The 15,229-nt window shown below is 40.0% G+C and overlaps 1 protein-coding gene across 1 annotated transcript; it reads right to left on the bottom strand.

Moving 5' to 3' along the window:
- Window positions 1-11,300: 11,300 nt before the first annotated feature.
- On the bottom strand, window positions 11,301-12,381 carry LOC107133687 (olfactory receptor 2AE1-like). The gene has a single exon (XM_015475929.2). It carries the CDS (start codon window positions 12,234-12,236, stop codon window positions 11,301-11,303), a length of 936 nt encoding a protein of 311 aa, XP_015331415.1. The 5' UTR covers window positions 12,237-12,381.
- Between the last annotated feature and the right edge of the window lie 2,848 nt (window positions 12,382-15,229).

Here is a 15,229-nt window from a genome sequence, read left to right as displayed (position 1 = left end):
ATTGAGCAGGGATAGAAAGATAAAATGCAGGCTATGGAACAAGAAATGTCTTCATGGTTGCACTGAGAATATCAGCAAAATGCAAAATATGAAATACTCCCACCACTTCTTCCTCCAATCTCAACAGAGATAGGGTCCTGAAAGGATATGGATTACAACTACCATATCATTTGTTGTATAAAATGGGTTATTTTGACACATGCACAACCTCTGATACTGTCTTGGGAAATCTGAGAGAATATGTTCATCAAGTTGTGAGACCATCCAAGTACATTTTGAGGAGATTTTCAATGTTTTAACTGAGGATATTCTTACTTTTTCCTTTTTGCAAGATTCTGCCCTTGGGGCCACCTTGGGTCCTGGAATGCAGGACCTCTCAGGAGCTGTAGCAGTGGGTGCAGAGAAGGGAGGACAATGTTTCTGCCTCTCAGAACAGGGTGTTGATGTTATGTGATATGCTAGAGAGGAATCAGCTCTGGGTACACACTGTGCTTAGGCAGGACCTAGGTCAAGGTCACCTATCTTGGATCCCCTAGCAGGAGTCAATTATAACACCATGGTCCTGCTGAAGCTCCGTACTTAATCATCTTTTATCATCTACACTCCACTCACTGGTGTAATTTGTCTGATTATGGGTGTCTGTCTCTCTGTGACTGAACTCCTTGAGCTCACTACCCTAGTGTCCCTAACTCCCCTGGCACAGGGGCAGCTGCCTCATGGCATTTGATAGGAGTATGAACTAGTTATTTTATCAACAGATATTTCTAACTGTGTGTGGACTTCCTGGTGGCACTTCTTCCAGCATGTGTAGTAGGAAAGTAAAGTGGTACAGATTAGATTTTACATATCTTTCTCTACTTAAAATTTTTGGGAGCTACTTCATGGATGTGATCATTAACACATCCTTTGGAATTAATGTCAATTCCCTCAACAATCCACAAGATCCATTTGTGAAAAAAGCCAAGAGCATCGTTGGTTCAGATGTTCTCCATCTATTTTTTTCCTTATAATTAGTATGTGGATTACGGTTTCTTTTTTCTTTTAAAATAACAACTTCATTGAAATTTTTTACATACTATATGATTCCTTAAAATGTAAAATTCCATAATTTTTAGCATGTTAAATGATATATGCAGCCATCATCACTGTCAAAACTCAGAAAACTATTAAAACTGTCAGCTTCTAAAATCATTTTCTTGAAACAAACACTACTCTATTTTCTGTCTCTGTAGCTTTGCATATGATGTACACATTATAAAAATGGAGACATGTAATATGTGGTCTTTTGTCAAGCAAAGTGATATCATTTAACATTTTGTTTCCAAGTGAAATATATATCAGTACTTCGTGTTTATGGCCAAATAATATTCCATTGTATAGATATACCACAATTTATTTATCCTTTCATCAGTTGATGGACATTTATGTTATTCACACCTTTTGGCTATTGTGAGTGGTGCCATTATGAACATTAGTGTGAGACTTGTTTGTGAACTCTAGTTTTCAATTTCATATGAGTGTATACTCAGGAGTGAAATTGCTGCCTTACAAACTACTTCTGTCAGTGTTTTCCATAATAGCTGTATCATTTAATATTCTTTCAAAAAATGTTTGAAAGTTCCAATTACTTCACTTATTTCCTAATACTTCATGTTTCCATCTCTTATTTTAGACATCGTAGTGGATGTGAGATGACATGCTATGTGGTTTTGATTTGCATTTTCCTGTTGGTTACTGATACTGAGCAATGTTAATCACTTTTTCTATTTATTCTTTTTAGTTATACATGATATATTTATAAAAACATAAGTATACCTTATTCTAATTTGAATCCCAGGCTTGTAGATGTACATGATGTGGAGATTCACTATGAGGTATTCAACTATGTCCATAGGAAAGATAAGTCAGATTCACTATTTTGAAGAAATATGTATCCATGTCTTTTGCCCACGTATATCTGAAGCATTTGTCTTTTTGTTTTGAGGCTTAAGAATTTTACTGGTGTGAGTCTGTACCATGTACAACCAGAGGAAGGAAATTTTGTGCTCCTTTTGTGTACAATGTGTCAAAATGCATGCTACTGTCATGTGTAACTAATTGGAACAAATTAAAAATAAAAGAAAAAAGAATTTTTAAATAATTTAATTGAAAAATAATTCTTCATATATTCTTTACACAGTTTCTTATCAGATTATGCTTTGTAGCATGTTTGTCCTGTTCTATAGATATCTTTTAACTTTCTGGATAGTGTCCTTTGAAGCACAAAATTTTTAGGTTTTTGCAGTTTATTCCTATCATGGGAGGTACTACATATCCCAACCATTAAAAACGAATGGGCTGGACTTGAAAATCTTAAAATGTATTAATCTCAAAGCTGTAATGTTCACAAAAGAAAAGCAATTGACAGTAGATGCATGCAACCTGATGCCATTTATGAAAGAACAAACAAGGCTCATCGTCTGAAAAAATGCCTGTTTATTGAGTAACAGCTCTGATTATTTATAGAGCCAGGGGTGGTTTGACAGTTATGACAGTTTAATGGTTGTTCGGTTTGACAGTTGTCATGGGGTGCTTTCTGATTGGTGGGTAAGGGTCATGTGAGCCAGCAGGGCTAGTCTGATTGATGGGTAAGGATCATATGAGCCAGCAGGGATCACCATTGGACTGCTCTTCTTGGGGATGGGGATGTTAGTCTTTGGAGCCTGTACAACTCCCTGTTGAGAGCCACAGCCGAAGGGGCCCCAGCAAACTTTCAGACTGCCAACTGATGATTGGCTCACAGCGGCCCCAGCAACATCTAGCTGATTGGCTCCTCTGCGGTGATGCTCATTGGGCTGTTTCCCCGCCCTTTCAGACTACGGAGCTGCTCATTGGGGGAATTTTTTTGGCTCCGCCCATGCAACCCAGCCAATCGGCCTCAAGAGCAGGAGGAGTGGGGGAGGTTGAGAGGCTTGTGGGAAGCCGGTGGTGGCAGTTGGGCTCTGAGGGTTTTTCCTGAGGAGCTGTTTTGTTTGGCGTGTGTGGTTCTAAAAATAAAGTTCCTTTCTTTTGGCAAGTGGCTCCTGAATTGTGCCCAGCCAGATTGCGGCAACTCCCAACAATTTATATACATGTTGAAAACTCAACAGGTCTTGGAAACCTAGCTCAATAGAGCTAGTGTTGTGGAAAGCATCATTGTTGGAGACTTAGTTTTTCCTAGCTGCTGAATCATTGCTCAGCCTGCAGCATCAGATTCTTCAGCTCTTTCCATGAGGGTGGCTTCACCATTGGGTCTCTCTGGGCCATCTTCTTTCCCCTCTTCCTTCAAGAGGTTCTCTTGGTGGGGAATCAGGTCTGGCATTTCTGGGTCAATCCTCAATCTTCTGAACCTTGGTTATAGGTACTCCATGCCTGATTGGCACATTCAAGTACTCAAATAGGAAGAAAAACAACTTCTGGGAAAATACAAGCATGGCCTCGGTCCCACATTATGATTGGATCTGGTCCTCATTGACCAGTTTGTAAATCTTTCTACCAAAACTTGGCCTAAAGGGCTTGTTCCTGTGGAAGACATGTGTTGCTCAGCTGCAATGTGACACTCTGAGTCACAGTTTTAAAAATTAAAAATGAACAGAGCATGATTGAGGTTATTTTGGGGGGTCTTAGTCCTATCTCTCCCTTTTTGTTTTTGTAATTGTAGCTTAATAGATAAATGAGCTCGATCTACAATAGCTTGACCTTGAGGGTTGAAAGGAATACGTGTTTTATGGTCAATATGAAACCCTTGGGAAAAAATGTTGACAAGAGGAGCTAACATAAGCTGGTGCATTATGTTTTAATTTTTAAAATATATCCTAATGCTGCAAAAACAGCTAGCAATGAGAAATAACGTGGTGAGTATTTTCTTTTGCATGGGCCATGGCAAAGATAAATCTAGAAAAACTATATACAATTACATGTACATAAAATTGCCTACTAAATTGAGGAATGTAAGTTACATCCATTTGCCATAACTTATTTGGTTTTAATCCATGGGGATTTACCCCAGATGGTAAAAATGGAGGGTGTGCAACACATTGGGGGCAGTGATGTACAATTTGACAAAGTTGCTCTCTAGTAATATTAAATTTTTATGTAAGCTAGAAGCATTTTGATGATGCAAAAAATGCAAAGCTCGTGCACAGTCATACAAAGATATTTGCTGACAAACAGCAACCAATTTATCAGTCTTATCATTACATGATGTTAATGGCCCTGGAAGATTAGTGTGAGGCCATATGGGGCCTATAAAACATGGGTGTTTTTGCATTTGTACTGTCCTTTGGAGGGTGTAAAACAAATTAAATAACTCTTGTGATGATGTATACCCAATATTTGAAGTTTCAATATTTTTTGCAACTCAAACTGCATATAAACTGTCAGAATAAATATTGATGGGCTCATTTGCAAAAAGAGATAAAGCACAAATGAGAGCTTGAAGTTCTGCTCATTGGGCAGAAGCAGATGAGGTTTGTATCACCTCTGTATGAACATGACTATAAAGCTGCTTTTCCTGAGCTTGAGCCATCAGTGAATACCATTAGTGCTCCATCTATTGGCTGTGCATGCAAAAATCTTTGGAAAAATAAGTGTAGTTACTGAAAGAACGAACAAGGCTCATCGTCAGAGAAAATGCCCATTTATTGAGAAACAGCTCTTCATATTTATAGAGCCAGGGATGGTCTGATGGTTGAAACAGTTTAACAGTTTAATGGTTTTGGCAGCTGGCATGGGGTGCTTTCTGATTGGTGGGTAAGGATCATGTGAATCAGCAGGACTCACCATTGGACGGCGATGGGGAAGTTCTGATTGGTGGGTAAGGATCATGTGAGGCAGCAGGGTTAGTCTGATTGGTGGGTAAGGATCATGTGAGCCAGCAGGGCTCACCATTGGATGGCTCTTCTCAGGGGATGGGGAAGTTAGTCTTTGGAGCCAGGGCAACACCCAACAGTTACCAAGGCAAATTTAATAATTTTATCACAAGGATAATGACTTTCTATCTGACCAGGAAAATTAGCAAAATCTACTTGCCAATTATTAGAAATTTGGAAACGCCAATCATTCTGTTGAGCAGAAAATTGAATGATTATAATATTAAGTTCTGATCCAACCAGCTATAAAACTCTGCCCTTGATAACTAATTGAGCAACAAAATCATGAAAAGGAGTTAATGACCTTTGAGAAGAGTAGGCTAAATGAATCCACTCAATAACTCCCAATGATTGCCATATTGCCCCTGTAGGAGATTAAGTAGTGGTGAATATCAATAAATATGTAGGCCCTTGTGGGTTAATTCTAATAAGGTGAGCATTTTAAATAGAAATTTTAACTTTCCTCAAAGCCATTCTTGCTTCTGCTCTGAGCTGACGAGAAGTTGGAGAAGGCTCTCCCTGTAATATCTGGAATAAAGGACTTAAATCTGAAGGAGTTAGCTTTAAAGATGGCCTCAGCCAATTTATATCACCTAATAGTTTTTGAAAATCATTAAGAATGTGCAACTCCTCGACTCTAATTTGTATATTTAGAGGACAGTATGTACGCCCTTCAATCATATGACCTAGATATTGAAAAGGAGATATCCTCTGTACATTTTGAGGTGCAATGCACAAACCCATTGCTGTGAGTGAGGTCTCCAATTGGGCAAAGAAATTTAGGCGTACATCTGAATTAACATGAGCTCAAAGTATATAATCCATAAAGTAAATAATATATGCATCAGGAAATTTCTCCCTCACAGGCATGATGGTGTATGCCACAAAATTTTGACAAAGGGTAGGACTGTTACACATTCTCTGAGGCAACACTTTCCAGCAATATCTTTTAGTTGGTTTTTTTAAATTTATTGCTTGGACACTAAAGACAAACCTTTCACAGTCATCTGGGCATAATGGTATACAAAAAACCAATCTTTTAAATCTACTACTATTAAAAGAAATCCAAAGGGATAGCTGTAGGAGAAAGAAGCCCTGGTTGTAAGGCTCTGTGGGCTTGATAACACAATTAATTGCCCTGATATTTTCTTAATTACAAAGGTGTTCCAAGGACTGAGCATAGGTTGTAAATGGCCAGCCTAAAGTTGTTTCTGAACTAACATGTGGGCTATTTTAAGTTTTTCCCCTGTTAAGGGCCACTGACTAACCCAGATTGGCTCTTCTATGAGCCAATGAATTTTTTCTGCTGTTCTCTGGGTTGGGGATCAAGTTAGGGGAACTATCAAAAGTTTTGGCTGGATGCATTAATTAGTCTCTCTTGGGAAGATTGAGTTATAGGTAAATACCCTTGTAAATTTTCCTAGGAAATTTTTTTACTAAATCTCTCAAAAAACATGATAAAATTTGAAGTTACTAATAATAAACCTAAGCTGCTTAGAATTTCATGGCCCCACAAATTTACTGGCAAGTTGTGTAAAACATAAGCCTAGAAAATTCCAGAGTTACCATCTTTATCATCCCAGTGAAGATATTGAGCACTTTGTGCAGGCTGAGAGTTCTGACCTATCCCCTCCATGTTGGCAGATGCGATATGTAAAGGCCACCTCTTAGGCCATAATCTGCTAGATACAACAGATCTATCATCCCAAGTATCTATGATACCTGAAATTTTTTTATGATTAATTTTATGATCCAGTAGAGGGCATTCTTGCTGAACTAATTAAGCCCAGTACACTTGGTCTGGGGACCCAGAAGTTGAGGTCTACTCTGTGCCTTCCATGGAGTGACAAGGCAGGAGAATTAGTTGTGCCAATCATCTCATAAAGAGAGCTAAGTAGCGGGCTCTGACTGCATAATAATTTCAATTTTATCTCTAAAGTTTGAATCAATCACTCCTGGCAGCACCTGAATTCCCTTTTATAAGTTTTTCACCCCCAAAATCAGCCTGTGGTATTTGGGGTAATGGCCCATGAACCCCAGTAGGGACTCAGTTAGCCACATTTCAGGCATTAAAGTAATTCCCAAGGTTGGCCATAAGTGTACAGTCTTGGTGGAGTTGGCTGGTAATAGTGACGAGCAGGCATGGCCAATCCTGATGACATCAGAGTCTGTGACTCCTCTTCCGGTGTATATTGCAGTGACCCTACTGTTTGGAGGGCCCAGGGCAGGCGAAGCTCCCAGTTTCCTGGCCCCAAAGAAGGCAGAGGTGAAGGCAGAATTGGTAGTGAACCACCGCCGCCACCATATCTATTCAAATCTTCCCATGCCATGCGGTCATCTCCCAGGTAGTGCATCTACGCAAACTGGGAGAGGTCTCTGCACTATTGTGCAGAAATCCACAGTCCCAAGCCCTATACCCAGTTCTACCACAATTGAAACACTTCCTGTGAGAATGGCGCCTCTGAGACTGAGATTGTAATACCTGCTTCAAAGCCTTAGGGAGCATTGCACCCTGTAGATGTGTGGGACCCATATCCGCACAAAGGCTAATGAACTCGGAGACCATCCCCCTTTTTCAATGGGGTTAAAGGATTTTCTGACAAACTTTATTAGCATTCTCAAGAGCTAGCAGCTTGACTAGGAACTCAGAGGCATCCAAGTCTCCTATTGATCTCTTTGTTGCCTGGTATAGATATTCCTCCAAATCTGAAAATGGCTCCTGTGATCCCTGTTTGATCTGACTAAAATCCAAAGTTGATTCACCCCAATTAGGTAGCTCTCTCCATGCCCTTTTGGTGCATGCAGTAATTTGATCATATATGGCCAGATCATAATTTAATTGCCTTTCCAGATCTGTAAATTCTCCAGTTCCAGTTAACATCATCAAAGGGGCATCAAAGCATTGTCTCCGGTTTCTCTCAGCCTGTTCAGTGCAATAATCAGTCCAGTGAGACCACCAATAGAGGTAGTTGCCTCCTCCCCCATAAAAAAATTTGGCCATAGAAATCCAGTCATGTGGGGGTAAAGGCTCTTTGCATAAGGAATCAAGCCAACTTTGAACAAAGGTGAATTTGGACAGCAAGCATTTTTGAGCTCCTTTAGAGTCTTAAAAGAAACTGCAGCATGATACGGACACAATGATTTTGCTCGTTAATCTGCTCAAAGACTGGAAAAAGCTGAAAGCCTGTAATGTCCTCCCCTGCTTCCTGTGCTGTTCTAAGGCCATGTTGGAGGGGTATAAGCATGGCTACTGCCAATTCAGAGTAGTTATTAAACTTTGTTCTCCCAGAGGAGAGTGGCCAGATCCAAATGGCGGGCATGGGGACAGTCAGACATAATCTGCCAAACCCTCCTCTAGATCATTCTCACCCTCTGACTGAGTTTCCTCATATGTGGCTCAGCTTCACCAGTATCTTTCTGTCCATTTTCTTCTCCTCCATCTTGAATCAGCTTCACAGAGACCCCATCAGGGCTAGTTTCCTCTGTAGCACACACCCCTACCATCCAGTTTAGTTGGCACACTTCTAAATCACTGGTTCTGTCTGGTTCAGCTGTGAGTGAATGTTTGGTTTTAGGTCTTGCCCTAAGGTCACATTCCTGTGGTTTGTGAGCTACAGACTGGATGAGAATTGACTCGGCCCACAGTCCCACTATAGATAGAGAAAACCGCCTGGGAGCAGCTGTGGGCCACTTCTCTGACTCCAAACTTCTAATTGCTTTCTGGAGCCCTTTAAACAAGTCTTCTGAAGACCACTGCTCCTCCTCTCGATATTCAAAATGAAACATTCCTAAAGCAGTTCAGACCTTTTGAATATTTTCTATGTACTCTTAGATAGCTTAGCAGAGAGGCAGCCTTTAGACAATTTTCTACCTATCCCTTCCCAAGTATGCAAATCTGGTGACTCTTCATCACTAAGCCACAGGCATATGTCATTCACTGTTTCAGGAATTGAGAATGCTGGGCCCTCCTGACTTGTTTTGCTCTCCAGTTGATTAGAATCTCCAGGATCATTAAGTAAATTTCTTTTTCTGAAGACATGGAACTGCCCATTATTTCTTTAATATCTGTGACTCTCAGAATGCTCTCTTCTTCTACAACCCCAAAACACAGTTCAATGAATTTCTAAAGTACATTCACTCAGTCTACCTGGAAATTCTCTCTGAGCAGTCCCTGATTCCGGGCGCCACCTGACGCCCCCATCAGCGTGGGCAGCTGAACTTAAGATCACTGATGTGAATTTCAGGGATGCCAAATAAAACATAGACACAATTTACTTTTACACAATCTTCATGATGGCTTCCCCAGTCCTCAGCCTCAGGATCTCCAAAAGGGAGAGCAAGAGAAAGTCAGGAGAGGCTGAGGAGAGAGAGGGAACAGGTTCAGAGGTGAGCTTTCATTGGAGGACTCTTGTTTAGAAAGTTCTATCCAAAAACCTTCAGAAGGTGCAGGAATACAAGGGAAGGGTGATTGAAATTCAACCCTAGGGGAACATCCCACAAAGAATTACCCTTTCTCTGAGCTAGACCCCACCCAAACCACAGTGAATGCAGTAGTTGGTCAGAATCTGAGGCACCATGACTGGAAGGTGTGGTCATTCATTGTGGCTCCCCACAATTTATAGTAGGTGAATATGGGGACATAGACTTCAAGATGGGCTCCCCCACTATATTCTCATCATTCCAACATCACTTCAACACAGTTTTTTCCTGCTAATATCACCCAGAATCCACCTATCTGCTCAGAACTAATATTCTCAACTCATAATCTCAAAAAAACCAAGTATTCTAGATAAAGACCTGAGATTAATGTGACTAGAGAGACTAATTTACTATATATCACAGTGGTAGCAAGTGACAGACTCTAATCCACAGAGTTATGATTCCAAATAGTGAGACTAGAAACTCTCAGAAAACAGAAAAGTATTTTCAAACTTTGAAATTAAAAAGATAATAATATCACTAATTGATATGGCAGGACCAATACAGACAAAATAAATCATAAATTTATGTTTAAAGAATGTTAAGTTTTTGGAGAGAGGGATGTGGCTCATTGGTAGAGCTCTTACCTACCATGTGTGAGGCAAAGGGTTTGATTCTCAGAACTGCATATAAATAAATGAATAAAATAAAGGTCCATCAACAACTAAAAATATATATTAAAAAAGAATGAAAATTTTCATAAATGCAAATTCCAAATATATGACTCAGTAATTAGATCATAGCAGTAAAAAGTTTACTCAGTAAATATTTGTCAAACATATGTATTTTACCTCCATTTCACCCAACTATTCCACTCCTTGGTTTATACCCAAAGGACTTAAAATCAGCATACTATAGAGACGCGGCCACATCAGTGTTTATAGTAGCTCAATTCACAATAGCTAAACTGTGGAACCAACCTAGGTGTCCCGCAATCGATGAATGGATCAAGAAAATGTGGTATATATACTCAATGGAATATTACTCAGGTTTAAAGAAGAGTGAAATTATGCCATTTATTAGTAAATGTTTGAAGTTGGAGAAAAATCATACTAAGTGAAAGAAGCCAATCTCACAAAACCAAAGGCCAAATGTTCTCCCTAATATGCAGATGCTAATTCACAATTAGGCAGGGGACACTAGGGAAGGATAGCATTACCTTAGATTAGTTAGAGGGAAGTGATGGGAGGCGAGGAAAGAGTATGTAGTGATAGGAAAGGCAGTATAAAAAACAGACATTATTAATGTATGTATATATGTGACTACATGACCAATATGATTCCACAACAGGTACACTCCGAAAAATGAGAAATTATATCCAATCTATGTATGACATATCAAAGTGCATAAACACATTCTACGGTCACGTAGAACTAATTAAAACAAATTAAAAAATACATACATATTTTACAAAAAGTATGTACAGGCACTATTACTTTGTATGTAATAATACTTCCCTTCTAAAAACTTACTGATTCAGGAAACTCTACAAGTCTAACAACATAACTTATCTCTCACCCTTCCTTTCAAGAAACCCTTCACTTCATGTCCCATGCTTCTGATAATAAGCAAGGTCTTCTGATTTTATATTTCATAAATACTCTTGAGTGGCATCATTTATATCTATTTTGTGGATGAAAATATTAATGAGAAAAGCCCTTATATCTTTATTTAATATTTGTTGAAGTGTCACTGAACTTTGGAAGTCTTCTTTGGAGAGATTTTTAATCTTTTTCCCTACTTCTCTAGGGGGTTTGAAATGTGCCCCATGATGCTTGGATGCCTGAGACCAAGTTAAAACAGTGAAGCTATACATAAGCCACCTATTTCTTGCAAAGAGAATCAGAGACCTGGATTCTTGAAAGGTTTATTCAGATCAACATAAGGAGCTTATTCTATTCCATTCTCTGTTTGGGACAACTGTGAGTGCAATCACTGGGTGATCTGTATCCCTAACACTCTCCTCAGAGCCTTAGCTACATCCTTATTCTGGAGAGTATAAATCAGAGGATTCAGTGTAGGAGTAATGATGCTATAGAACACAGAACCAACTTTGTCTTGCAGTGGAGTGCACTGGGACCTGGGCCTCATGTATGAGAAGATGCAGGCACCAAACCAGAGAGACACCACAATGAGGTGGGAGCTGCAAGTGGCAAAGGCATTTCTCTTAATCCCAGCTGAACGCATCTCAATGACACTGTGCAGGATGAAGCCATAGAATGTAGAAACCAGAATTATTGGGAGGAGGAGAAGCACGATGATGCTGATGTACACTGTGGACTCATATACAGTGATGTCAACACACACCAACTTCACGACAGCTGGATACTCACAGTAGAAGTGATGTATTTTCCGAGTCCCACAGAAAGGAAAGTGCATCAAGATGAAAGTGTGAATTATGGAGTTCAGAGATGCCCCCAACCATGATGTGAGGGCCATCATCACTGCCACCTTCCTGCTCATGAGCACAGTGTAATGCAGAGGATGACAGATGGCAACATAACTGTCATAGCACATGAGAGCTAGCAGAACACATTCAGCACCACCCAGAGACAAATAGAGGAAGTGCTGGGTGGCACAGCCCACAAAGGAGATGGACTTCCTGCCAGATAGGTAGTTGGTAGCCATCTTGGGGATGGTTGTGCAGATGTGCATCAGGTCCATGAGGGAGAGCTGGCTGAGCAGGAAGTACATGGGGGTGTGAAGCCCATGATCCACACAGATGAGGAGGATGGTGAGGGTGTTGCCACTCAGTGCAACAAGGAAGACCAACATGGTCAGGCAGAAAAGGAAAAGGTGGGTCGGGGTGTCATCGAAGAGCCCTTCAAGGATGAAGTCTGCCAGAGATGTCTGATTCCTCAGCCACATGGTCCCTTTTCAGTCCCTAGGGAAACAGGGAGTGGAGACAAAGTGTGATGCCAGAAATATGGGATCCTGTGTACATGGTGATAAGCTCTTTTGATCTAATCAAACATTTGTGAAGAGATTTTTTCTCTATTTGTAATTATCCTGCAGCTGAAATTATTGAAATTCAGTTTTTTCAAAATAAGAGAAACCTAAAATTTGTTATCACAATCATGGTCATTTGAAATTCCAAGACTCTATTAAGGGCCAAAATTTATGACTCTTCTTACTAAATATAGGAATATATGTGGGTAATCATATATATGATTTGTGTTAGTGTGTGTCTATGTTTGTATGGTTGTTGGATTATGTTTCTTATTTTACCAGGCAGCTTATAACAAGAGCAGCTGAACCACTAAGACATTTCTATTAATACATGTAATTGTTAAGGGTTACATTACAGAACTTTGGCCTTATTTTTTTGTGGAAGCTGGTTAAGGAGTTAGTGTACTGCTGTCGTGTTTAAGTCTGATGTGGAAACTTTAAGTCTACAGGACAAACAGTAGAAAGGGAAGATAGTACAAAGCAAGGCAGACAAGAGACAGATGAAATACAAAAGCATGAGCTGTGACCCCCACAAGAGAAAACAAACAAACAAAAAAGAGTCAGTTCTGCTTGCCTATGGAATTAGGCACTGGGGTTCCTTTTTTGTATTGGTTATTTTGAATTCTACAAAATATTTGGGTTTCTTTTAACATAATTAAAAAGCATAAAATAGGCCTCAATTCAGTCCCCATACTTCCCCTTTCCCTCCCCTCCTCCCTTCCTCTGATCCCTTCCCTCTACTCTGCTGATCTGCTATTTATTTATAGTTTTTTATTAGTTACTTGTGGTTATACATCCAGATGAGATCCATATGGTATATTCATATAGGCATATGGGAAATTTAGGTCAGATTTCCTAATGAAGCTGAATGCACACCCCTAGCCCAGAATTCCAAGAGCCTAAAGGAGAATCCTGGGGAAGGTAGAGCAACTGCAGGCCCAGCCACTGCTCCATACCAGTGAGGTGTGAGCCAGCAGACCAGCAACAACATGTTAGTACTACAGGATGGCTGCTTTTCTTCTGCCCTCTGTTCTCTCAGGAAGCTCCTCTAAGATCCATCTTAACTAGAAATGAGAAATTAGAGAGAATTTTGGGAAATGTAGTTCATCCTAGACAACCTCACACATCACAAAGTCACTGCAGTACATTTTCTGCCCTTTTGGCACACATTCACAACTTCCACCAGTCAAGTTAACCTCCAAATACAAAAATGATACCTGTGTAACTAAATACAATACATCCAGCATGAAGGCAAACACATTAACCCTTTCTCCAGGAGAAAATTTAAAGTTCTTATTTCACCTAGGGGAGACATTCATTCCTCTGATACATGTGTCCCTTTAATATCCTGGAACTTCAAAATTTTCTGAATGATATATATGAAAAAGATTCTTATGGAAACAAGAAAGAAATACTCATCACTACCACCCATGGGATAGAGATTCTTATACAAAATGGGTTAACATGTACTTTGGATATCAACCCCTGTTTCCTCACTCAGTCCTGGCATCTGCCCAATAGATCCATGAACAAACTGGACATGGCATCACGGTTAAAATTAATCCCTGGATTCAGCATGATGGACTTACACTCACCAAGGCCAATCTGTCTGAAGCCACTGCTGAATACTTACTGCTAATAGCAAAGACCAACCTGAGTTCCCAACATTGCACCATTCCCTGGGGTGATCAGCCAGCCCCTCCACAGCACATTGATGACATTGGACCACATTCAACATGAAAGGGACACTCCTTTATTTTCCTGGACTGGACACTCACTCTGGGTATGGATTTTGCTTCCTCACTTGAAGTGCTGTTGCCAGAACTAACATCTCTGGACTCACAGAATGCTTTATTTGCCATAAGAGTATTCCATGCAGCATTGCTCCTGATCAAGGAGCTTGATTCAAGCAAACAATTGTGCAATATGGCCTGTGTTCATGGGATTTGTTATACTTAACATAGGTCCTCCATCTTCCTGAAACACAGAACCTGATAGAATGGTGAAATACCCTGTTAAGACTCTGCTTCAAGCAAAACCTAGGTGGCAACACCTCTCATTGCTGGGCCTATGTCCTCCAGAGTGTGGTACATGCTCCATGTCTGCATCTAATTTATGGTACTACTTCCCTCACAGCAAGGATTCATAGGATCAGACCCCAAGAATTCGATGGATAGAAATGAGAGTGTGTTCTTTCCCTATAACATTGATGTCTATGACCCACCAACATTATTTGTTCCTGTACTTTTCAGTTCTGCTGCTTTAGAAAACTCTTAGCTACAAAGGGAGAGATTCTACTTCCCAGACACAAAGTGATTCCATTTTCTGAGAGTAGAGATTGCCCTGCTGCCACTTTAGGATGCTCATTATAGCTGAATCAACAGGTGAAGAAGAAGGTCACTCTGTGGCATGGAATAATTGATTCCTACTATGAAGGGGAAACTCAGTTGCTACTACACAATACATAGAGGAAGAGCAAGTGTGACATAGGACATTTTCTCAGTGTCTCTTCAAACTCCCAGGTCCTGTGATGGAGGGCAATAGGAAACTAAAGCCCAAGTCAGGTCACACTAATAAGGGCTCAGATCCTTCAGAGATGAAGGTTTGGGTCACCCACCTGACCAGGAATAATGACCAGGTGTGAACCAAAGCAGTATGGACTGTGGAGTGAAATAGGATAGTTATAAAGACCAGTAATGACCATGTGGACAACCCCCAGGAACACAAACTGCCATACTTTGTGCATTTATTCTTAATGGTGATAAGAATTTGTATATTTATATTACACAAATTAAGCATTTATTACATTGTCATCCTCTTATCAAACATGAGGTGTGAATAATACCTAAAATCATATCTCAAATAACTAGATATAAATGAAGGAGTATGAATCCATAGAAATCGAATAAATA

This window comes from Marmota marmota, unplaced genomic scaffold, assembly GCF_001458135.2.
Source record: "Marmota marmota marmota unplaced genomic scaffold, marMar, whole genome shotgun sequence".
NCBI lineage: Eukaryota > Metazoa > Chordata > Mammalia > Rodentia > Sciuridae > Marmota > Marmota marmota.
The sequence above is the reverse complement of the archived record's forward strand: the minus strand, read 5'-3'. Positions and strand labels throughout refer to the sequence as shown.